Consider the following 25,287-nt stretch of genomic DNA (forward strand, 5'->3'; position numbering starts at 1 on the left):
CTGTTGGTGAAACGGTTGTTGATGCTGTGGTACTAACTATGAAATATAAGTGAGAAAACATCATCGTTTATCCAAAGGTTGACCACTGGGTAATCAATGATCAGAGTTTCCACCTGAGAACATAAAAGGTTTTGTCGGAAATATACAAGCTTGAATATTCTCCCAGTTTTTTCACATCTGCATTTTTCTGTTTTTTTTCCATTATTATTAAATAAAATGGTAAAGATATTGAATATGGCCCCTGTTCGAATTAACTATCACATATTACCTGGGAATTTTTCACAGACTTTTATCTTCAGGTTTTTAACAACAGGTGTTTCATAATCTAATGCTGGAGTGACATAGATTTCGATCCTGTCACCAGGAACAAGACCCTTCACAATATCTTGGAGATCTTCCTCAACAGATCCATCTGGTTTCATCTGTAGATAAGAAAGAACACAAGCATATGAGTAGAACAAACCAATGAAGATATAAATTTAAAGCTAAGTGTATACAAACATATATCAAATGAAATAAATTATACACTGTTGAAATAACTTCCACATTTCAATTTTCGTAATAAGGACTATAAACAATAAAAGGTGTCATGGAACTACTTACATCAATTGGTTCATCCAAAATTTCTTCGTTTCCGTTTGTGACCCTGATGCGGACACTTTCTACATTCTCTGTATCAAACACCACATCCATTATAGGATAAGTGTCTGGAAGTGAGATGCCAACGAACGGTTGGTTGTCTCTATTTGATGGTTTCCATCCGTCAGGGGTCATGACATCTGCAGCACCGTTTACATTAGAGGAACTTATGGGTTCCATTCTTGGTATATCTGAGACGTCAGTAGCATCTTCTTCATTACAAACTGGATACGCTGAAATAAAGTCAATGTTTTATTATTCATTTCAAATGAAAAAAAATATAGCGGAAATACTGCGAAGGCATGTCTGTATACGAACAGTAGTAATTGTAGGCAAATCATGCTCAATTTTTCATGAAAAAAAGAATCTGTCTTGCAAATAAATTAACCCAGAAAAAAACAAAAACATTTAAAAAGTATAAGAGTTCCTTGTCATTGTTGATACAGGAACGATTTGATCAGGTTATTGCACGAATAGCAGATATGTTATCAACTTTTCCTATTGGAATAAATGATCATCAATTCTATAATTAGTTCAGGACAAAATAAAAAGTGAAAGTAATCACATATACAAACTAACCAGTAGTTGTTCCGGTAACTTCAGTAGCTGTTACTTCTGAAGTTGGTGTTGTCATAGAGGTATGTGAAGACATTCCTGTTGTGGTTGGTGTTTCACTGGTAGAAGGTGTAGTCGCTTTAGGAGCAGTTGTAGTCTCTGCAAATAATAACAGATAATCAACATTTTTCTTTATACAGGAGTTAATTTACTCAGTTCGTTTAAACACAGATATCAATATCATAGCTAGTGTACACCATAACATGAACTTTGTACGATAGAAATATTGTTTTGTGATTTACATTTAAACAGGATACAGATAAATGGTCATTTGTATAGTTCTTAGTTATGATAACTATACAAAGTTAACCAAATGATATCAATAAATGTCAAGTATAGTTAACAAATTTTAAAAGGAAGACTATTTAAATATATTAAATCTTAAACAAGACCTGTACCTTTCAGCTTTTTACACACTTTCACTTTGAGATTGCTGACTTCTGGAACCAAGTCATCTGATTCGGGAATAGGAAAGATTTCCACCTTGTCTCCAGGTACAACATTTCCATTCTCATCTGGCAAATTAACATCAACTGTGCCATCAGGGGTCATCTAGGTTTAAGAAAAAGTTTATAAGTCATATAAGAAATTTCTATAATGCTTTAGTACGGCATAAAACTTTTTATTTCCCATCAGCATTTTTCAAACTGTTCAAGATTAAGTATATGATCAAACAAAGTAATACCATGTAAAATATTCTTACAAACAAGGTCAAACAAATTTAAGACTATACTTTACCTCAACAGGTTCCTCAAAAACTACATCATCCCCATCCGTCACTTTAATGACAAATTTCTTTACATTTTTAGTTTCTGCTGTTACGTCCATGACAGATTCTGGCTCATCGAAGGTCACTGTAATGACTGGATTATCATCGTCTGGTTCTGGTTTCCATCCTTCGGGTGACATGACATCATCTGTATCTTCTGGATTACTGGAAGTTGTTACTTCACTGTTTGGTACTTCTGATGACTCAATTTCATCCTCAATTGGACACACAACTAAAATGAAAATAAGAAAACGTTGTTTTGTAGGGAAAAAGCCTTCTTTCGAAATCTACACTAGTTTAACTATCCAACGTGAAACACTTACAGGTATTAAAGGTACAATTAATGAGAACCGTACTGTTAAATGCCTCCAAACTGTAATGTCAGATTACCATAGAACTTTGTTTTAAATTTGATTTAAATGTTTGGGATACAAAAAGACCTGTACGAAAAAATAATGCCTGGTGATATATAATTACCTGGTGTTATTGGAGTTGTTGGAGTTGTTGATGTTGATGGAGGTTGAGCTGTTGTTGGTGAAACGGTTGTTGATGCTGTGGTACTAACTGTGAAATATAATTGAGAAAACATCATCGTTTATCCAAAGATTGACCACTGGGTAATCAATGATTAGAGTTTCCACCTGAGAACATAAAAGGTTTTGTCGGAAATATACAAGCTTGAATATTCTCCCAGTTTTTTCACATCTGCATTTTTCTGTTTTTTTTCTATTATTTTTAAATAAAATAGTAAAGATATTGAATATGGCCCCTGTCCGAATTAACTATCACATATTACCTGGGAATTTTTCACAGACTTTTATCTTCAGGTTTTTAACAACAGGTGTTTCATAATCTGATGCTGGAGTGACATAGATTTCGATCCTGTCACCAGGAACAAGACCCTTCACAATATCTTGGAGATCTTCCTCAACAGATCCATCTGGTTTCATCTGTAGATAAGAAAGAACACAAGCATATGAGTAGAACAAACCAATGAAGATATAAATTTAAAGCTAAGTGTATACAAAAATATATCAAATGAAATAAATTATACACTGTTGAAATAACTTCCACATTTCAATTTTCGTAATAAGGACTATAAACAATAAAAGGTGTCATGGAACTACTTACATCAATTGGTTCATCCAAAATTTCTTCGTTTCCGTTTGTGACCCTGATGCGGACACTTTCTACATTCTCTGTATCAAACACCACATCCATTATAGGATAAGTGTCTGGAAGTGAGATGCCAACGAACGGTTGGTTGTCTCTATTTGATGGTTTCCATCCGTCAGGGGTCATGACATCTGCAGCACCGTTTACATTAGAGGAACTTATGGGTTCCATTCTTGGTATATCTGAGACGTCAGTAGCATCTTCTTCATTACAAATTGGATATGCTGAAATAAAGTCAATGTTTTATTATTCATTTCAAATGAAAAAAAATATAGCGGAAATACTGCGAAGGCATGTCTGTATACGAACAGTAGTAATTGTAGGCAAATATCTAATCATGCTCAATTTTTCATGAAAAAAAGAATCTGTCTTGTAAATAAATTAACCCAGAAAAAAACAAAAACATTTAAAAAGTATAAGAGTTCCATGTCAATGTTGATACAGGAACGATTTGATCAGGTTATTGCACGAATAGCAGATATGTTGTCAACTTTTCCAATTGGAATAAATGATCATCAATTCTATAAATAGTTCAGGACAAAATAAAAAGTGAAAGTAATCACATATACAAACTAACCAGTAGTTGTTCCGGTAACTTCAGTAGCTGTTACTTCTGAAGTTGGTGTTGTCATAGAGGTATGTGAAGACATTCCTGTTGTGGTTGGTGTTTCACTGGTAGAAGGTGTAGTCGCTTTAGGGGCAGTTGTAGTCTCTGCAAATAATAACAGATAATCAACATTTTTCTTTATACAGGAGTTAATTTACTCAGTTCGTTTAAACACATATATCAATATCATATCTAGTGTACGCCATAACAGAAACTTTGTACGATAGAAATATTGTTTTGTGATTTACATTTAAACACGATACAGATAAATGGTCATTTGTATAGTTCTTAGTTATGATAACTATACAAAGTTAACCAAATGATATCAATAAATGTCAAGTATAGTTAACAAATTTTAAAAGGAAGACTATTTAAATATATTAAATCTTAAACAAGACCTGTACCTTTCAGCTTTTTACACACTTTCACTTTGAGATTGCTGACTTCTGGAACCAAGTCATCTGATTCGGGAATAGGAAAGATTTCCACCTTGTCTCCAGGTACAACATTTCCATTCTCATCTGGCAAATTAACATCAACTGTGCCATCAGGGTTCATCTAGATTTAAGAAAAAGTTTATAAGTCATATAAGAAATTTCTATAATGCTTTAGTACGGCATAAAACTTTTTATTTCCCACCAGCATTTTTCAAACTGTTCAAGATTAAGTATATGATCAAACAAAGTAATACCATGTAAAATATTCTTACAAACAAGGTCAAACAAATTTAAGACTATACTTTACCTCAACAGGTTCCTCAAAAACTACATCATCCCCATCCGTCACTTTAATGACAAATTTCTTTACATTTTTAGTTTCTGCTGTTACGTCCATGACAGATTCTGGCTCATCGAAGGTCACTGTAATGACTGGATTATCATCGTCTGGTTCTGGTTTCCATCCTTCGGGTGACATGACATCATCTGTATCTTCTGGATTACTGGAAGTTGTTACTTCACTGTTTGGTACTTCTGATGACTCAATTTCATCCTCAATTGGACACACAACTAAAATGAAAATAAGAAAACGTTGTTTTGTAGGGAAAAAGCCTTCTTTCGAAATCTACACTAGTTTAACTATCCAACGTGAAACACTTACAGGTATTAAAGGTACAATTAATGAGAACCGTACTGTTAAATGCCTCCAAACTGTAATGTCATATTACCATAGAACTTTGTTTTAAATTTGATTTAAATGTTTGGGATACAAAAAGACCTGTACGAAAAAATAATGCCTGGTGATATATAATTACCTGGTGTTATTGGAGTTGTTGCAGTTGTTGATGTTGATGGAGGTTGAGCTGTTGTTGGTGAAACGGTTGTTGATGCTGTGGTACTAACTGTGAAATATAATTGAGAAAACATCATCGTTTATCCAAAGATTGACCACTGGGTAATCAATGATTAGAGTTTCCACCTGAGAACATAAAAGGTTTTGTCGGAAATATACAAGCTTGAATATTCTCCCAGTTTTTTCACATCTGCATTTTTCTGGTTTTTTTCTATTATTTTTAAATAAAATAGTAAAGATATTGAATATGGCCCCTGTCCGAATTAACTATCACATATTACCTGGGAATTTTTCACAGACTTTTATCTTCAGGTTTTTAACAACAGGTGTTTCATAATCTGATGCTGGAGTGACATAGATTTCGATCCTGTCACCAGGAACAAGACCCTTCACAATATCTTGGAGATCTTCCTCAACAGATCCATCTGGTTTCATCTGTAGATAAGAAAGAACACAAGCATATGAGTAGAACAAACCAATGAAGATATAAATTTAAAGCTAAGTGTATACAAAAATATATCAAATGAAATAAATTATACACTGTTGAAATAACTTCCACATTTCAATTTTCGTAATAAGGACTATAAACAATAAAAGGTGTCATGGAACTACTTACATCAATTGGTTCATCCAAAATTTCTTCGTTTCCGTTTGTGACCCTGATGCGGACACTTTCTACATTCTCTGTATCAAACACCACATCCATTATAGGATAAGTGTCTGGAAGTGAGATGCCAACGAACGGTTGGTTGTCTCTATTTGATGGTTTCCATCCGTCAGGGGTCATGACATCTGCAGCACCGTTTACATTAGAGGAACTTATGGGTTCCATTCTTGGTATATCTGAGACGTCAGTAGCATCTTCTTCATTACAAATTGGATATGCTGAAATAAAGTCAATGTTTTATTATTCATTTCAAATGAAAAAAAAATATAGCGGAAATACTGCGAAGGCATGTCTGTATACGAACAGTAGTAATTGTAGGCAAATATCTAATCATGCTCAATTTTTCATGAAAAAAAGAATCTGTCTTGTAAATAAATTAACCCAGAAAAAAACAAAAACATTTAAAAAGTATAAGAGTTCCATGTCAATGTTGATACAGGAACGATTTGATCAGGTTATTGCACGAATAGCAGATATGTTGTCAACTTTTCCAATTGGAATAAATGATCATCAATTCTATAAATAGTTCAGGACAAAATAAAAAGTGAAAGTAATCACATATACAAACTAACCAGTAGTTGTTCCGGTAACTTCAGTAGCTGTTACTTCTGAAGTTGGTGTTGTCATAGAGGTATGTGAAGACATTCCTGTTGTGGTTGGTGTTTCACTGGTAGAAGGTGTAGTCGCTTTAGGGGCAGTTGTAGTCTCTGCAAATAATAACAGATAATCAACATTTTTCTTTATACAGGAGTTAATTTACTCAGTTCGTTTAAACACAGATATCAATATCATAGCTAGTGTACACCATAACATGAACTTTGTACGATAGAAATATTGTTTTGTGATTTACATTTAAACACGATACAGATAAATGGTCATTTGTATAGTTCTTAGTTATGATAACTATACAAAGTTAACCAAATGATATCAATAAATGTCAAGTATAGTTAACAAATTTTAAAAGGAAGACTATTTAAATATATTAAATCTTAAACAAGACCTGTACCTTTCAGCTTTTTACACACTTTCACTTTGAGATTGCTGACTTCTGGAACCAAGTCATCTGATTCGGGAATAGGAAAGATTTCCACCTTGTCTCCAGGTACAACATTTCCATTCTCATCTGGCAAATTAACATCAACTGTGCCATCAGGGGTCATCTAGGTTTAAGAAAAAGTTTATAAGTCATATAAGAAATTTCTATAATGCTTTAGTACGGCATAAAACTTTTTTATTTCCCATCAGCATTTTTCAAACTGTTCAAGATTAAGTATATGATCAAACAAAGTAATACCATGTAAAATATTCTTACAAACAAGGTCAAACAAATTTAAGACTATACTTTACCTCAACAGGTTCCTCAAAAACTACATCATCCCCATCCGTCACTTTAATGACAAATTTCTTTACATTTTTAGTTTCTGCTGTTACGTCCATGACAGATTCTGGCTCATCGAAGGTCACTGTAATGACTGGATTATCATCGTCTGGTTCTGGTTTCCATCCTTCGGGTGACATGACATCATCTGTATCTTCTGGATTACTGGAAGTTGTTACTTCACTGTTTGGTACTTCTGATGACTCAATTTCATCCTCAATTGGGCACACAACTAAAATGAAAATACGAAAACGTTGTTTTGTAGGGAAAAAGCCTTCTTTCGAAATCTACTCTAGTTTAACTATCCAACGTGAAACACTTACAGGTATTAAAGGTACAATTAATGAGAACCGTACTGTTAAATGCCTCCAAACTGTAATGTCAGATTACCATAGAACTTTGTTTTAAATTTGATTTAAATGTTTGGGATACAAAAAGACCTGTACGAAAAAATAATGCCTGGTGATATATAATTACCTGGTGTTATTGGAGTTGTTGCAGTTGTTGATGTTGATGGAGGTTGAGCTGTTGTTAGTGAAACGGTTGTTGATGCTGTGGTACTAACTGTGAAATATAATTGAGAAAACATCATCGTTTATCCAAAGATTGACCACTGGGTAATCAATGATTAGAGTTTCCACCTGAGAACATAAAAGGTTTTGTCGGAAATATACAAGCTTGAATATTCTCCCAGTTTTTTCACATCTGCATTTTTCTGTTTTTTTCTATTATTTTTAAATAAAATAGTAAAGATATTGAATATGGCCCCTGTCCGAATTAACTATCACATATTACCTGGGAATTTTTCACAGACTTTTATCTTCAGGTTTTTAACAACAGGTGTTTCATAATCTGATGCTGGAGTGACATAGATTTCGATCCTGTCACCAGGAACAAGACCCTTCACAATATCTTGGAGATCTTCCTCAACAGATCCATCTGGTTTCATCTGTAGATAAGAAAGAACACAAGCATATGAGTAGAACAAACCAATGAAGATATAAATTTAAAGCTAAGTGTATACAAAAATATATCAAATGAAATAAATTATACACTGTTGAAATAACTTCCACATTTCAATTTTCGTAATAAGGACTATAAACAATAAAAGGTGTCATGGAACTACTTACATCAATTGGTTCATCCAAAATTTCTTCGTTTCCGTTTGTGACCCTGATGCGGACACTTTCTACATTCTCTGTATCAAACACCACATCCATTATAGGATAAGTGTCTGGAAGTGAGATGCCAACGAACGGTTGGTTGTCTCTATTTGATGGTTTCCATCCGTCAGGGGTCATGACATCTGCAGCACCGTTTACATTAGAGGAACTTATGGGTTCCATTCTTGGTATATCTGAGACGTCAGTAGCATCTTCTTCATTACAAATTGGATATGCTGAAATAAAGTCAATGTTTTATTATTCATTTCAAATGAAAAAAAAATATAGCGGAAATACTGCGAAGGCATGTCTGTATACGAACAGTAGTAATTGTAGGCAAATATCTAATCATGCTCAATTTTTCATGAAAAAAAGAATCTGTCTTGTAAATAAATTAACCCAGAAAAAAACAAAAACATTTAAAAAGTATAAGAGTTCCATGTCAATGTTGATACAGGAACGATTTGATCAGGTTATTGCACGAATAGCAGATATGTTGTCAACTTTTCCAATTGGAATAAATGATCATCAATTCTATAAATAGTTCAGGACAAAATAAAAAGTGAAAGTAATCACATATACAAACTAACCAGTAGTTGTTCCGGTAACTTCAGTAGCTGTTACTTCTGAAGTTGGTGTTGTCATAGAGGTATGTGAAGACATTCCTGTTGTGGTTGGTGTTTCACTGGTAGAAGGTGTAGTCGCTTTAGGGGCAGTTGTAGTCTCTGCAAATAATAACAGATAATCAACATTTTTCTTTATACAGGAGTTAATTTACTCAGTTCGTTTAAACACATATATCAATATCATATCTAGTGTACGCCATAACAGAAACTTTGTACGATAGAAATATTGTTTTGTGATTTACATTTAAACACGATACAGATAAATGGTCATTTGTATAGTTCTTAGTTATAATAACTATACAAAGTTAACCAAATGATATCAATAAATGTCAAGTATAGTTAACAAATTTTAAAAGGAAGACTATTTAAATATATTAAATCTTAAACAAGACCTGTACCTTTCAGCTTTTTACACACTTTCACTTTGAGATTGCTGACTTCTGGAACCAAGTCATCTGATTCGGGAATAGGAAAGATTTCCACCTTGTCTCCAGGTACAACATTTCCATTCTCATCTGGCAAATTAACATCAACTGTGCCATCAGGGTTCATCTAGATTTAAGAAAAAGTTTATAAGTCATATAAGAAATTTCTATAATGCTTTAGTACGGCATAAAACTTTTTATTTCCCACCAGCATTTTTCAAACTGTTCCAGATTAAGTATATGATCAAACAAAGTAATACCATGTAAAATATTCTTACAAACAAGGTCAAACAAATTTAAGACTATACTTTACCTCAACAGGTTCCTCAAAAACTACATCATCCCCATCCGTCACTTTAATGACAAATTTCTTTACATTTTTAGTTTCTGCTGTTACGTCCATGACAGATTCTGGCTCATCGAAGGTCACTGTAATGACTGGATTATCATCGTCTGGTTCTGGTTTCCATCCTTCGGGTGACATGACATCATCTGTATCTTCTGGATTACTGGAAGTTGTTACTTCACTGTTTGGTACTTCTGATGACTCAATTTCATCCTCAATTGGACACACAACTAAAATGAAAATAAGAAAACGTTGTTTTGTAGGGAAAAAGCCTTCTTTCGAAATCTACACTAGTTTAACTATCCAACGTGAAACACTTACAGGTATTAAAGGTACAATTAATGAGAACCGTACTGTTAAATGCCTCCAAACTGTAATGTCAGATTACCATAGAACTTTGTTTTAAATTTGATTTAAATATTTGGGATACAAAAAGACCTGTACGAAAAAATAATGCCTGGTGATATATAATTACCTGGTGTTATTGGAGTTGTTGCAGTTGTTGATGTTGATGGAGGTTGAGCTGTTGTTGGTGAAACGGTTGTTGATGCTGTGGTACTAACTGTGAAATATAATTGAGAAAACATCATCGTTTATCCAAAGATTGACCACTGGGTAATCAATGATTAGAGTTTCCACCTGAGAACATAAAAGGTTTTGTCGGAAATATACAAGCTTGAATATTCTCCCAGTTTTTTCACATCTGCATTTTTCTGGTTTTTTTCTATTATTTTTAAATAAAATAGTAAAGATATTGAATATGGCCCCTGTCCGAATTAACTATCACATATTACCTGGGAATTTTTCACAGACTTTTATCTTCAGGTTTTTAACAACAGGTGTTTCATAATCTGATGCTGGAGTGACATAGATTTCGATCCTGTCACCAGGAACAAGACCCTTCACAATATCTTGGAGATCTTCCTCAACAGATCCATCTGGTTTCATCTGTAGATAAGAAAGAACACAAGCATATGAGTAGAACAAACCAATGAAGATATAAATTTAAAGCTAAGTGTATACAAAAATATATCAAATGAAATAAATTATACACTGTTGAAATAACTTCCACATTTCAATTTTCGTAATAAGGACTATAAACAATAAAAGGTGTCATGGAACTACTTACATCAATTGGTTCATCCAAAATTTCTTCGTTTCCGTTTGTGACCCTGATGCGGACACTTTCTACATTCTCTGTATCAAACACCACATCCATTATAGGATAAGTGTCTGGAAGTGAGATGCCAACGAACGGTTGGTTGTCTCTATTTGATGGTTTCCATCCGTCAGGGGTCATGACATCTGCAGCACCGTTTACATTAGAGGAACTTATGGGTTCCATTCTTGGTATATCTGAGACGTTAGTAGCATCTTCTTCATTACAAATTGGATATGCTGAAATAAAGTCAATGTTTTATTATTCATTTCAAATGAAAAAAAAAATATAGCGGAAATACTGCGAAGGCATGTCTGTATACGAACAGTAGTAATTGTAGGCAAATATCTAATCATGCTCAATTTTTCATGAAAAAAAGAATCTGTCTTGTAAATAAATTAACCCAGAAAAAAAACAAAAACATTTAAAAAGTATAAGAGTTCCATGTCAATGTTGATACAGGAACGATTTGATCAGGTTATTGCACGAATAGCAGATATGTTGTCAACTTTTCCAATTGGAATAAATGATCATCAATTCTATAAATAGTTCAGGACAAAATAAAAAGTGAAAGTAATCACATATACAAACTAACCAGTAGTTGTTCCGGTAACTTCAGTAGCTGTTACTTCTGAAGTTGGTGTTGTCATAGAGGTATGTGAAGACATTCCTGTTGTGGTTGGTGTTTCACTGGTAGAAGGTGTAGTCGCTTTAGGGGCAGTTGTAGTCTCTGCAAATAATAACAGATAATCAACATTTTTCTTTATACAGGAGTTAATTTACTCAGTTCGTTTAAACACAGATATCAATATCATAGCTAGTGTACACCATAACATGAACTTTGTACGATAGAAATATTGTTTTGTGATTTACATTTAAACACGATACAGATAAATGGTCATTTGTATAATTCTTAGTTATGATAACTATACAAAGTTAACCAAATGATATCAATAAATGTCAAGTATAGTTAACAAATTTTAAAAGGAAGACTATTTAAATATATTAAATCTTAAACAAGACCTGTACCTTTCAGCTTTTTACACACTTTCACTTTGAGATTGCTGACTTCTGGAACCAAGTCATCTGATTCGGGAATAGGAAAGATTTCCACCTTGTCTCCAGGTACAACATTTCCATTCTCATCTGGCAAATTAACATCAACTGTGCCATCAGGGGTCATCTAGGTTTAAGAAAAAGTTTATAAGTCATATAAGAAATTTCTATAATGCTTTAGTACGGCATAAAACTTTTTTTATTTCCCATCAGCATTTTTCAAACTGTTCAAGATTAAGTATATGATCAAACAAAGTAATACCATGTAAAATATTCTTACAAACAAGGTCAAACAAATTTAAGACTATACTTTACCTCAACAGGTTCCTCAAAAACTACATCATCCCCATCCGTCACTTTAATGACAAATTTCTTTACATTTTTAGTTTCTGCTGTTACGTCCATGACAGATTCTGGCTCATCGAAGGTCACTGTAATGACTGGATTATCATCGTCTGGTTCTGGTTTCCATCCTTCGGGTGACATGACATCATCTGTATCTTCTGGATTACTGGAAGTTGTTACTTCACTGTTTGGTACTTCTGATGACTCAATTTCATCCTCAATTGGGCACACAACTAAAATGAAAATAAGAAAACGTTGTTTTGTAGGGAAAAAGCCTTCTTTCGAAATCTACTCTAGTTTAACTATCCAACGTGAAACACTTACATGTATTAAAGGTACAATTAATGAGAACCGTACTGTTAAATGCCTCCAAACTGTAATGTCAGATTACCATAGAACTTTGTTTTAAATTTGATTTAAATGTTTGGGATACAAAAAGACCTGTACGAAAAAATAATGCCTGGTGATATATAATTACCTGGTGTTATTGGAGTTGTTGCAGTTGTTGATGTTGATGGAGGTTGAGCTGTTGTTGGTGAAACGGTTGTTGATGCTGTGGTACTAACTGTGAAATATAATTGAGAAAACATCATCGTTTATCCAAAGATTGACCACTGGGTAATCAATGATTAGAGTTTCCACCTGAGAACATAAAAGGTTTTGTCGGAAATATACAAGCTTGAATATTCTCCCAGTTTTTTCACATCTGCATTTTTCTGGTTTTTTTCTATTATTTTTAAATAAAATAGTAAAGATATTGAATATGGCCCCTGTCCGAATTAACTATCACATATTACCTGGGAATTTTTCACAGACTTTTATCTTCAGGTTTTTAACAACAGGTGTTTCATAATCTGATGCTGGAGTGACATAGATTTCGATCCTGTCACCAGGAACAAGACCCTTCACAATATCTTGGAGATCTTCCTCAACAGATCCATCTGGTTTCATCTGTAGATAAGAAAGAACACAAGCATATGAGTAGAACAAACCAATGAAGATATAAATTTAAAGCTAAGTGTATACAAAAATATATCAAATGAAATAAATTATACACTGTTGAAATAACTTCCACATTTCAATTTTCGTAATAAGGACTATAAACAATAAAAGGTGTCATGGAACTACTTACATCAATTGGTTCATCCAAAATTTCTTCGTTTCCGTTTGTGACCCTGATGCGGACACTTTCTACATTCTCTGTATCAAACACCACATCCATTATAGGATAAGTGTCTGGAAGTGAGATGCCAACGAACGGTTGGTTGTCTCTATTTGATGGTTTCCATCCGTCAGGGGTCATGACATCTGCAGCACCGTTTACATTAGAGGAACTTATGGGTTCCATTCTTGGTATATCTGAGACGTCAGTAGCATCTTCTTCATTACAAATTGGATATGCTGAAATAAAGTCAATGTTTTATTATTCATTTCAAATGAAAAAAAAATATAGCGGAAATACTGCGAAGGCATGTCTGTATACGAACAGTAGTAATTGTAGGCAAATATCTAATCATGCTCAATTTTTCATGAAAAAAAGAATCTGTCTTGTAAATAAATTAACCCAGAAAAAAACAAAAACATTTAAAAAGTATAAGAGTTCCATGTCAATGTTGATACAGGAACGATTTGATCAGGTTATTGCACGAATAGCAGATATGTTGTCAACTTTTCCAATTGGAATAAATGATCATCAATTCTATAAATAGTTCAGGACAAAATAAAAAGTGAAAGTAATCACATATACAAACTAACCAGTAGTTGTTCCGGTAACTTCAGTAGCTGTTACTTCTGAAGTTGGTGTTGTCATAGAGGTATGTGAAGACATTCCTGTTGTGGTTGGTGTTTCACTGGTAGAAGGTGTAGTCGCTTTAGGGGCAGTTGTAGTCTCTGCAAATAATAACAGATAATCAACATTTTTCTTTATACAGGAGTTAATTTACTCAGTTCGTTTAAACACAGATATCAATATCATAGCTAGTGTACACCATAACATGAACTTTGTACGATAGAAATATTGTTTTGTGATTTACATTTAAACACGATACAGATAAATGGTCATTTGTATAGTTCTTAGTTATGATAACTATACAAAGTTAACCAAATGATATCAATAAATGTCAAGTATAGTTAACAAATTTTAAAAGGAAGACTATTTAAATATATTAAATCTTAAACAAGACCTGTACCTTTCAGCTTTTTACACACTTTCACTTTGAGATTGCTGACTTCTGGAACCAAGTCATCTGATTCGGGAATAGGAAAGATTTCCACCTTGTCTCCAGGTACAACATTTCCATTCTCATCTGGCAAATTAACATCAACTGTGCCATCAGGGGTCATCTAGGTTTAAGAAAAAGTTTATAAGTCATATAAGAAATTTCTATAATGCTTTAGTACGGCATAAAACTTTTTTATTTCCCATCAGCATTTTTCAAACTGTTCAAGATTAAGTATATGATCAAACAAAGTAATACCATGTAAAATATTCTTACAAACAAGGTCAAACAAATTTAAGACTATACTTTACCTCAACAGGTTCCTCAAAAACTACATCATCCCCATCCGTCACTTTAATGACAAATTTCTTTACATTTTTAGTTTCTGCTGTTACGTCCATGACAGATTCTGGCTCATCGAAGGTCACTGTAATGACTGGATTATCATCGTCTGGTTCTGGTTTCCATCCTTCGGGTGACATGACATCATCTGTATCTTCTGGATTACTGGAAGTTGTTACTTCACTGTTTGGTACTTCTGATGACTCAATTTCATCCTCAATTGGGCACACAACTAAAATGAAAATAAGAAAACGTTGTTTTGTAGGGAAAAAGCCTTCTTTCGAAATCTACTCTAGTTTAACTATCCAACGTGAAACACTTACAGGTATTAAAGGTACAATTAATGAGAACCGTACTGTTAAATGCCTCCAAACTGTAATGTCAGATTACCATAGAACTTTGTTTTAAATTTGATTTAAATGTTTGGGATACAAAAAGACCTGTACGAAAAAATAATGCCTGGTGATATATAATTACCTGGTGTTATTGGAGTTGTTGCAGTTGTTGATGTTGATGGAGGTTGAGCTGTTGTTGGTGAAACGGTTGTTGATGCTGTGGTACTAACTGTGAAATATAATTGAGAAAACATCATCGTTTATCCAAAGATTGACCACTGGGTAATCAATGATTAGAGTTTCCACCTGAGAACATAAAAGGTTTTGTCGGAAATATACAAGCTTGAATATTCTCCCAGTTTTTTCACATCTGCATTTTTCTGGTTTTTTCTATTATTTTTAAATAAAATAGTAAAGATATTGAATATGGCCCCTGTCCGAATTAACTATCACATATTACCTGGAAATTTTTCACAGACTTTTATCTTCAGGTTTTTAACAACAGGTGTTTCATAATCTGATGCTGGAGTGACATAGATTTCGATCCTGTCACCAGGAACAAGACCCTTCACAATATCTTGGAGATCTTCCTCAACAGATCCATCTGGTTTCATCTGTAGATAAGAAAGAACACAAGCATATGAGTAGAACAAACCAATGAAGATATAAATTTAAAGCTAAGTGTATACAAAAATATATCAAATGAAATAAATTATACACTGTTGAAATAACTTCCACATTTCAATTTTCGTAATAAGGACTATAAACAATAAAAGGTGTCATGGAACTACTTACATCAATTGGTTCATCCAAAATTTCTTCGTTTCCGTTTGTGACCCTGATGCGGACACTTTCTACATTCTCTGTATCAAACACCACATCCATTATAGGATAAGTGTCTGGAAGTGAGATGCCAACGAACGGTTGGTTGTCTCTATTTGATGGTTTCCATCCGTCAGGGGTCATGACATCTGCAGCACCGTTTACATTAGAGGAACTTATGGGTTCCATTCTTGGTATATCTGAGACGTCAGTAGCATCTTCTTCATTACAAATTGGATATGCTGAAATAAAGTCAATGTTTTATTATTCATTTCAAATGAAAAAAAATATAGCGGAAATACTGCGAAGGCATGTCTGTATACGAACAGTAGTAATTGTAGGCAAATATCTAATCATGCTCAATTTTTCATGAAAAAAAGAATCTGTCTTGTAAATAAATTAACCCAGAAAAAAACAAAAACATTTAAAAAGTATAAGAGTTCCATGTCAATGTTGATACAGGAACGATTTGATCAGGTTATTGCACGAATAGCAGATATGTTGTCAACTTTTCCAATTGGAATAAATGATCATCAATTCTATAAATAGTTCAGGACAAAATAAAAAGTGAAAGTAATCACATATACAAACTAACCAGTAGTTGTTCCGGTAACTTCAGTAGCTGTTACTTCTGAAGTTGGTGTTGTCATAGAGGTATGTGAAGACATTCCTGTTGTGGTTGGTGTTTCACTGGTAGAAGGTGTAGTCGCTTTAGGGGCAGTTGTAGTCTCTGCAAATAATAACAGATAATCAACATTTTTCTTTATACAGGAGTTAATTTACTCAGTTCGTTTAAACACATATATCAATATCATATCTAGTGTACGCCATAACAGAAACTTTGTACGATAGAAATATTGTTTTGTGATTTACATTTAAACACGATACAGATAAATGGTCATTTGTATAGTTCTTAGTTATAATAACTATACAAAGTTAACCAAATGATATCAATAAATGTCAAGTATAGTTAACAAATTTTAAAAGGAAGACTATTTAAATATATTAAATCTTAAACAAGACCTGTACCTTTCAGCTTTTTACACACTTTCACTTTGAGATTGCTGACTTCTGGAACCAAGTCATCTGATTCGGGAATAGGAAAGATTTCCACCTTGTCTCCAGGTACAACATTTCCATTCTCATCTGGCAAATTAACATCAACTGTGCCATCAGGGTTCATCTAGATTTAAGAAAAAGTTTATAAGTCATATAAGAAATTTCTATAATGCTTTAGTACGGCATAAAACTTTTTATTTCCCACCAGCATTTTTCAAACTGTTCAAGATTAAGTATATGATCAAACAAAGTAATACCATGTAAAATATTCTTACAAACAAGGTCAAACAAATTTAAGACTATACTTTACCTCAACAGGTTCCTCAAAAACTACATCATCCCCATCCGTCACTTTAATGACAAATTTCTTTACATTTTTAGTTTCTGCTGTTACGTCCATGACAGATTCTGGCTCATCGAAGGTCACTGTAATGACTGGATTATCATCGTCTGGTTCTGGCTTCCATCCTTCGGGTGACATGACATCATCTGTATCTTCTGGATTACTGGAAGTTGTTACTTCACTGTTTGGTACTTCTGATGACTCAATTTCATCCTCAATTGGACACACAACTAAAATGAAAATAAGAAAACGTTGTTTTGTAGGGAAAAAGCCTTCTTTCGAAATCTACACTAGTTTAACTATCCAACGTGAAACACTTACAGGTATTAAAGGTACAATTAATGAGAACCGTACTGTTAAATGCCTCCAAACTGTAATGTCAGATTACCATAGAACTTTGTTTTAAATTTGATTTAAATGTTTGGGATACAAAAAGACCTGTACGAAAAAATAATGCCTGGTGATATATAATTACCTGGTGTTATTGGAGTTGTTGCAGTTGTTGATGTTGATGGAGGTTGAGCTGTTGTTGGTGAAACGGTTGTTGATGCTGTGGTACTAACTGTGAAATATAATTGAGAAAACATCATCGTTTATCCAAAGATTGACCACTGGGTAATCAATGATTAGAGTTTCCACCTGAGAACATAAAAGGTTTTGTCGGAAATATACAAGCTTGAATATTCTCCCAGTTTTTTCACATCTGCATTTTTCTGGTTTTTTTCTATTATTTTTAAATAAAATAGTAAAGATATTGAATATGGCCCCTGTCCGAATTAACTATCACATATTACCTGGAAATTTTTCACAGACTTTTATCTTCAGGTTTTTAACAACAGGTGTTTCATAATCTGATGCTGGAGTGACATAGATTTCGATCCTGTCACCAGGAACAAGACCCTTCACAATATCTTGGAGATCTTCCTCAACAGATCCATCTGGTTTCATCTGTAGATAAGAAAGAACACAAGCATATGAGTAGAACAAACCAATGAAGATATAAATTTAAAGCTAAGTGTATACAAAAATATATCAAATGAAATAAATTATACACTGTTGAAATAACTTCCACATTTCAATTTTCGTAATAAGGACTATAAACAATAAAAGGTGTCATGGAACTACTTACATCAATTGGTTCATCCAAAATTTCTTCGTTTCCGTTTGTGACCCTGATGCGGACACTTTCTACATTCTCTGTATCAAACACCACATCCATTATAGGATAAGTGTCTGGAAGTGAGATGCCAACGAACGGTTGGTTGTCTCTATTTGATGGTTTCCATCCGTCAGGGGTCATGACATCTGCAGCACCGTTTACATTAGAGGAACTTATGGGTTCCATTCTTGGTATATCTGAGACGTCAGTAGCATCTTCTTCATTACAAATTGGATATGCTGAAATAAAGTCAATGTTTTATTATTCATTTCAAATGAAAAAAAAATATAGCGGAAATACTACGAAGGCATGTCTGTATACGAACAGTAGTAATTGTAGGCAAATATCTAATCATGCTCAATTTTTCATGAAAAAAAGAATCTGTCTTGTAAATAAATTAACCCAGAAAAAAACAAAAACATTTAAAAAGTATAAGAGTTCCATGTCAATGTTGATACAGGAACGATTTGATCAGGTTATTGCACGAATAGCAGATATGTTGTCAACTTTTCCAATTGGAATAAATGATCATCAATTCTATAAATAGTTCAGGACAAAATAAAAAGTGAAAGTAATCACATATACAAACTAACCAGTAGTTGTTCCGGTAACTTCAGTAGCTGTTACTTCTGAAGTTGGTGTTGTCATAGAGGTATGTGAAGACATTCCTGTTGTGGTTGGTGTTTCACTGGTAGAAGGTGTAGTCGCTTTAGGGGCAGTTGTAGTCTCTGCAAATAATAACAGATAATCAACATTTTTCTTTATACAGGAGTTAATTTACTCAGTTCGTTTAAACACATATATCAATATCATATCTAGTGTACGCCATAACAGAAACTTTGTACGATAGAAATATTGTTTTGTGATTTACATTTAAACACGATACAGATAAATGGTCATTTGTATAGTTCTTAGTTATGATAACTATACAAAGTTAACCAAATGATATCAATAAATGTCAAGTATAGTTAACAAATTTTAAAAGGAAGACTATTTAAATATATTAAATCTTAAACAAGACCTGTACCTTTCAGCTTTTTACACACTTTCACTTTGAGATTGCTGACTTCTGGAACCAAGTCATCTGATTCGGGAATAGGAAAGATTTCCACCTTGTCTCCAGGTACAACATTTCCATTCTCATCTGGCAAATTAACATCAACTGTGCCATCAGGGTTCATCTAGGTTTAAGAAAAAGTTTATAAGTCATATAAGAAATTTCTATAATGCTTTAGTACGGCATAAAACTTTTTATTTCCCACCAGCATTTTTCAAACTGTTCAAGATTAAGTATATGATCAAACAAAGTAATACCATGTAAAATATTCTTACAAACAAGGTCAAACAAATTTAAGACTATACTTTACCTCAACAGGTTCCTCAAAAACTACATCATCCCCATCCGTCACTTTAATGACAAATTTCTTTACATTTTTAGTTTCTGCTGTTACGTCCATGACAGATTCTGGCTCATCGAAGGTCACTGTAATGACTGGATTATCATCGTCTGGTTCTGGTTTCCATCCTTCGGGTGACATGACATCATCTGTATCTTCTGGATTACTGGAAGTTGTTACTTCACTGTTTGGTACTTCTGATGACTCAATTTCATCCTCAACAGGACACACAACTAAAATATAAATACGACTGCATATTTTATAAGGTAAAAGAGGTCTTCTTTCTCAGTTGATAAGAAATTATAATTTGAAACTTCATAAATCAAAAGTTAAACAAGGACACGGAAAGGGAGTAACATTGTTTTCAACTCTTTAAATGGTACAGCCTGATTGCTTAGAATCTTGTTTTACATTTGATTAAAATTTGTCGATAAAAATGATCTGTTATATAAATGATGCCGGGTGATATAAAATTACCTGGTGTTATTGGGGTTGTTGGGGTTGATGTTGATGGAGGTTGAACTGTTGTTGGTGCACCAGTTGTCGATGCTGTTGTACTCACTGAAAAATAATTCAGAAATCACCATCTTTAACCTAACGGTTGACTATTGAGTCAGCGCTGAATAGATATCCGATCCTAGAATATAAAAGCGTTCGTCGCAATGTGTAGGCTTAGCTATTCTCCCTCCCTCATAATATGATTTTACTATGTTTCATAGATTTGTTATAAAAAAGTAGAGAAGTTGATTTTTACCATTGTCAACATAGACCAACATTTTTTTACCTGGAAACTTTTCACAGACTTTTATCTTCAGGTTTTTAACAACAGGTTCTTCATTCTCTGATGCCGGTGAAATATAGATTTCGATCCTGTCACCAGGAACAAGACCCTTCACAATGTCTTGAAGATCTTCCTCAACAGATCCATCTGGTTTCATCTATCAATAAAAACGAATTCAAACAAATGAGCAGAAAAACTCCTTTAGATATAATTTCAGTGCACAAGCTTGATGCAAAGAAATAAAACAAAATGAATTCGTCAGTAATGAATTAATTTCGTATTTGCAATGTTTGAGCAATAAAGAAAAGAATGTGTCATGGAATTACTTACATCAATTGGTTCATCCAAAATCTCTTCATCTCCATCTGTGACCCTGATGCGGACACTCTCTACATTCTCTGTATCAAACCCCACATCCATTATAGGATAAGTGTCTGGCAGTGAGATGCCAATGAATGGTTGGTTATCTCTATTTGATGGTTTCCAACCATCAGGGGTCATAACATCTGGAGCATCATTGACATTAGAGGAACTGATGGGCTCCATCCTTGGTATATCTGAGACGTCAGTGACATCTTCCTTCGTACAAACTGGATAAGCTGTAAACAATTTTCGTGTGATCACTTCGTGTTGTGGAAAAGTTATTGAATCTTCATAGGTACATCATGAATATGTTGAAACCAGTTAACGTTCAATGAACTTTTGTTATCGAATAAATATGAAAGTTAAGATGATCTTTTTCAAAAGTTGTCCACCGAAAACCGAAATTAGCAACGTTTATGTGATTGGTATTTACGTATTTATAAAACATTGTGTCGAGGCCAGTGCTGATTAACTATTGGACCCTGAAGGTATTCAGCAATCAAATGACACAACCTGTCTAACACCAGCATTACATCGTTTTTATTGACAAAAATTTCAGTCGCACAACATTCGAAACTCATAAAATACCTATGTATGCAGCATAACTTTTATTTAACACAGGTTAAGATATTGTAGCATATTTGACATTCTTTGATAGAACTAATCGGTTTAAGATTGGACTTCCTTTCGTGATATTTTTTATTTTTGTTTGTCTTTATATACATGACAAATTATTTGTTAAATTGAACTTGGTTCTAATGCTGCAAATGAACAGCATTCTCTTTGAAACACGTGTACATCATACAAATTTGCAATATTAAAAGTTCTCATCCATTTCATAAATACCTTGGACAGAAATGAGTATTGAAAGCAAAACTAGATATAAACTCACCAGTGGTTGTAACAGTAACTTCAGTAGCTGTAACTTCAGTAGTTGGCGTTGTTGTCATGGTTGTCATAGATGTATGTGACGACATTCCTGCCGTGGTTGGTGTTTCTTCGGTAGAAGGTGAAGTCACTGTAGCAGAAGTTGTTGTCTCTGCAAACAGAAACAGGATATGCATAAAAAGTTAATTTTAATTGATATTTACAATTTTGCCGACAAAATTTGTTTGAAAAGAAATTTCGATAATACATCTATTGTATATTGGTACTATATTCGGCGTCACATAAATAACATACTGTTAAAATTTGAATAAAAATATTTTCTACGACTTTATTGACACCAACCTCGCTTAAATTGTCTTAAATGACTTGCTCATTCGTTTAGCCAAACAGCTTCTCAAAAACAAGTCGCTTATTAGCTTAAATCATGCGTAACAAATCCTTACGGGAAAATCCCATACTAATATCCGCCATGTTGGTTTTTACGGGACGATTTGTTTAAAAACGAAGTTCGTAAGTTCCCGTTGAACTCCGATGACAATCGTCTGCTTGATCAACTTCTCGGTATTGTACGTTGTTCGCGTAAAATAAATCCGAGATATCCGAAATAACGCCGAAGTGCATTCTGGGTTCTTCGGTTTTTGGACAAACCATTTAAACGTAAACAACATCTCCAAGCAACCCGATCACTGTAAACATGGCTGACTTTTTACAATGTAAATATTGGCATCTAGAATTAAAATCTGACCGGAATTTAACGATTCAATGTTTAGGGAGAAGCCGTTTGGCTAAACGAATGAGCAAGTCATTTAAGACAATTTAAACGACGGTAGGTGTCAATAAAGTCGTAGAAAATATTTTTATTCAAATTTTAACAGTATGTTATTTATGTGACGCCGACTATAGAAACTTTTAATTAGAAGAACAAATATTTGTTTGTTAATCATATTTGGCCGTGCTACCGACCAATTTTCATCTGTATAATTTAAGTTATAACATGCAGTCAAAAGTTATACTAAATGCAACTTTACTATCAGAGAAACCAAATTTCTCAATACTTAAAGAAAAATTGTACCTTTAAGCTTTTTACACACTTTCACTTTAAGATTGCTGACTTCTGGAATCACATCATCTGATTCAGGTATAGGATAGATTTCAACCTTGTCTCCTGGTACAACATTTCCAATCTCCTCTGGCAAGTTCACATCAACTTTGCCTTCTGGAGTCACCTGATTGGTAAGAGAAAGTTCAATGGTCATATATTGAAATGTCTGTAGAACATAGAAAGTAAACAAATAAACAAAGTAACCAAAACTAACTATTGCCGTTCAACACTATATTCAATATAAAATATAAAAGGAAACAAGATTTTGTCACATGTTTTACATATGGGTAAAACAAAGTAAATACTATACTTTACCTCAACAGGTTCCTCAAAAACTACATCATTTCCATCCGTCACTTTAATGACGAATTCCTTAACATTTATAGTTTCTGCAGTCACATCCATGACAGATTCTGGCTCATCGAAAGTCACTGTAATGACTGGATTATCATCGTCTGATTCTGGTTTCCATCCTTCGGGTGACATGACATCATCTGTATCATCTGTATTACTGGAAGTTGTTACTTCACTGTTTGGTACTTCTGATGACTCAATTTCATCCTCAACAGGACACACAACTAAAATATTAATACGACAACACTCATTTTTAAGGCAGAAAAGGCTTCTCTCTCAATTGATAAGAAATTATAATTTCAAACCCCAAATACCAAAAGTAAACAAATGCACAATAAGGAGTAACACACTTTTTAAACTCTTCTAATGGAAAAGCCTGATTGCTTAAAAACTTTTTTTACATTTGATTTAAATTTTGGGATACTAAAAAGATCTTTATCTAAATGATGCCTGGTGATATATAATTACCTGGTGTTATTGGGGTCGTTGGAGTTGATGTTGATGGCGGTTGAGCTGTTGTTGGTGCACCAGTTGTCGATGCTGTTGTACTCACTGAAAAATAATTCAGAAATCACCATCTTTAACCTAACGGTTGACTATTGAGTCAGCGCTGAATAGATATCCGATCCTAGAATATAAAAGCGTTTGTCGCAATGTGTAGGCTTAGCTATTCTCCCTCCCTCATAATATGATTTTACTATGTTTCATAGATTTGTTATAAAAAAGTAGAGAAGTTGATTTTTACCATTGTCAACATAGACCAACATTTTTTTACCTGGAAATTTTTCACAGACTTTTATCTTCAGGTTTTTAACAACAGGTTCTTCATTCTCTGATGCCGGTGAAACATAGATTTCGATCCTGTCACCAGGAACAAGACCCTTCACAATGTCTTGAAGATCTTCCTCAACAGATCCATCTGGTTTCATCTATCAATAAAAACGAATTCAAACAAATGAGCAGAAGATTTCCCGTAAATATAATTTCATTGCACAGCGTTGATGCACACAAATAAAATGAAATGAATTCTTCAGTAATAAAATAACTTCGTATTAGGAATGTTTAAGCAATAAGGAAAAGAATATGTCATGAAATTACTCACATCAATTGGTTTATCCAAAATTTCTTCGTCTCCATCTGTGACCCTGATTCGGACACTCTTTACATTCTCTGTATCAAACACCACATCCATTATAGGATAAGTGTCTGGCAGTGAGAAGCCAATGAATGGTTGGTTATCTCTATTTGATGGTTTCCACCCATCTGGGGTCATAACATCTGGAGCATCATTAACGTTGGAGGAACTAATGGGCTCCATTCTTGGTATATCTGAGACGTCAGTGACATCTTCCGTCGTACAAACTGGATATGCTGAAAATAATTTTCGTGTGATTAACTTGCGTTGTTTAATAAGACATTGAATCTTCATAGGTATATCATGAATATGTTGAAACCATTTAACGTTTAAAGAAATTTTCTGTCGAATAAATATTTAATTAAAGCTGTTCTTTTATAAATGTTGTCCAAGGCATACCAAAATAAGCAACATTTATGTGTTTGGTATTAACGTAATTAGTAACTATTGGACCCTGAAGGTATTAGCAATGAAATGGCACAACTTGTCTAACACGTATATATCTTTAATTACTTACCGCAATTTTCAGTAGCATAACATTCAAATCCCTTAAAATACCTATCTATCAAGCACAACTTGTATTAAACACGGGTTAAGATAATGCAGCATCTTTGACATAATTTGATAAAACTCATCGGTGCTGGATTTCACTTACATTTTCGATATTTTTAGTTTTTGTTACTCTTTATATACATAACAACTTGTTTGTGAACTTGACTTTGGTTAT

General features: G+C 33.6%; 3 protein-coding genes across 3 annotated transcripts in view; all 3 read right to left on the reverse strand.

Moving 5' to 3' along the window:
* LOC148611938 (uncharacterized) overlaps window positions 1-15,414 on the reverse strand; it is a 31,734-nt gene extending 16,320 nt beyond the window's left edge. The window contains exons 1-36 of the mRNA XM_088595337.1: window positions 15,300-15,414; window positions 14,792-15,054; window positions 14,451-14,604; window positions 14,017-14,151; window positions 13,394-13,662; window positions 13,059-13,212; window positions 12,740-12,826; window positions 12,232-12,494; window positions 11,890-12,043; window positions 11,456-11,590; window positions 10,831-11,099; window positions 10,496-10,649; window positions 10,177-10,263; window positions 9,669-9,931; window positions 9,329-9,482; window positions 8,895-9,029; window positions 8,272-8,540; window positions 7,937-8,090; window positions 7,619-7,705; window positions 7,111-7,373; window positions 6,770-6,923; window positions 6,336-6,470; window positions 5,713-5,981; window positions 5,378-5,531; window positions 5,059-5,145; window positions 4,551-4,813; window positions 4,211-4,364; window positions 3,777-3,911; window positions 3,155-3,423; window positions 2,820-2,973; window positions 2,501-2,587; window positions 1,993-2,255; window positions 1,653-1,806; window positions 1,219-1,353; window positions 604-872; window positions 269-422 (exon numbers count right to left, since the gene is read on the reverse strand). Of these exons, the coding sequence (XP_088451463.1) occupies window positions 269-422; window positions 604-872; window positions 1,219-1,353; window positions 1,653-1,806; window positions 1,993-2,255; window positions 2,501-2,587; window positions 2,820-2,973; window positions 3,155-3,423; window positions 3,777-3,911; window positions 4,211-4,364; window positions 4,551-4,813; window positions 5,059-5,145; window positions 5,378-5,531; window positions 5,713-5,981; window positions 6,336-6,470; window positions 6,770-6,923; window positions 7,111-7,373; window positions 7,619-7,705; window positions 7,937-8,090; window positions 8,272-8,540; window positions 8,895-9,029; window positions 9,329-9,482; window positions 9,669-9,931; window positions 10,177-10,263; window positions 10,496-10,649; window positions 10,831-11,099; window positions 11,456-11,590; window positions 11,890-12,043; window positions 12,232-12,494; window positions 12,740-12,826; window positions 13,059-13,212; window positions 13,394-13,662; window positions 14,017-14,151; window positions 14,451-14,604; window positions 14,792-15,054; window positions 15,300-15,414 (6,400 nt within the window). The remainder of the gene's footprint in view (window positions 1-268; window positions 423-603; window positions 873-1,218; window positions 1,354-1,652; window positions 1,807-1,992; window positions 2,256-2,500; window positions 2,588-2,819; window positions 2,974-3,154; window positions 3,424-3,776; window positions 3,912-4,210; window positions 4,365-4,550; window positions 4,814-5,058; window positions 5,146-5,377; window positions 5,532-5,712; window positions 5,982-6,335; window positions 6,471-6,769; window positions 6,924-7,110; window positions 7,374-7,618; window positions 7,706-7,936; window positions 8,091-8,271; window positions 8,541-8,894; window positions 9,030-9,328; window positions 9,483-9,668; window positions 9,932-10,176; window positions 10,264-10,495; window positions 10,650-10,830; window positions 11,100-11,455; window positions 11,591-11,889; window positions 12,044-12,231; window positions 12,495-12,739; window positions 12,827-13,058; window positions 13,213-13,393; window positions 13,663-14,016; window positions 14,152-14,450; window positions 14,605-14,791; window positions 15,055-15,299) is intronic.
* A 192-nt stretch (window positions 15,415-15,606) lies between these two features.
* Window positions 15,607-17,986, reverse strand: LOC148611939 (uncharacterized). The gene is made up of 6 exons (XM_088595338.1): window positions 17,857-17,986; window positions 17,349-17,611; window positions 17,009-17,162; window positions 16,575-16,709; window positions 15,953-16,221; window positions 15,607-15,771 (listed from the first exon to the last, which is right to left on the reverse strand). Exons 1-6 carry the CDS (start codon window positions 17,969-17,971, stop codon window positions 15,607-15,609), a joined length of 1,101 nt encoding a protein of 366 aa, XP_088451464.1. The 5' UTR covers window positions 17,972-17,986.
* A 178-nt stretch (window positions 17,987-18,164) lies between these two features.
* The window catches only part of LOC148611940 (uncharacterized), a 53,720-nt gene continuing 46,597 nt past the window's right edge, over window positions 18,165-25,287 (reverse strand). Inside the window, exons 47-60 of the mRNA XM_088595339.1 lie at window positions 24,528-24,796; window positions 24,201-24,354; window positions 23,894-23,977; window positions 23,387-23,649; window positions 23,042-23,195; window positions 21,974-22,120; window positions 21,049-21,317; window positions 20,722-20,875; window positions 20,415-20,498; window positions 19,908-20,170; window positions 19,568-19,721; window positions 19,134-19,268; window positions 18,511-18,779; window positions 18,165-18,329 (exon numbers count right to left, since the gene is read on the reverse strand). Coding sequence (XP_088451465.1) covers window positions 18,165-18,329; window positions 18,511-18,779; window positions 19,134-19,268; window positions 19,568-19,721; window positions 19,908-20,170; window positions 20,415-20,498; window positions 20,722-20,875; window positions 21,049-21,317; window positions 21,974-22,120; window positions 23,042-23,195; window positions 23,387-23,649; window positions 23,894-23,977; window positions 24,201-24,354; window positions 24,528-24,796 — 2,564 coding nt within the window. The remainder of the gene's footprint in view (window positions 18,330-18,510; window positions 18,780-19,133; window positions 19,269-19,567; window positions 19,722-19,907; window positions 20,171-20,414; window positions 20,499-20,721; window positions 20,876-21,048; window positions 21,318-21,973; window positions 22,121-23,041; window positions 23,196-23,386; window positions 23,650-23,893; window positions 23,978-24,200; window positions 24,355-24,527; window positions 24,797-25,287) is intronic.

This window comes from Perna viridis, chromosome 7, assembly GCF_037379345.1.
Source record: "Perna viridis isolate PV_CMFRI_1.1 ecotype Kerala chromosome 7, ASM3737934v1, whole genome shotgun sequence".
Classification (NCBI taxonomy): Eukaryota; Metazoa; Mollusca; class Bivalvia; order Mytilida; family Mytilidae; genus Perna; species Perna viridis.

Coding starts and splice junctions, on each gene's coding strand:
- LOC148611939 (XM_088595338.1), bottom strand. CDS start 17,971: ATGATGTTTTCTCAATTATATTTCACAGTTAGTACCACAGCATCAACA. Junction 17,163..17,348: donor TTTTTGAGGAACCTGTTGAG/GTAAAGTATAGT, acceptor TCTTAAATCTAG/ATGAACCCTGATGGCACAGT. Junction 16,222..16,574: donor AGTTACCGGAACAACTACTG/GTTAGTTTGTAT, acceptor ACTTTATTTCAG/CATATCCAATTTGTAATGAA.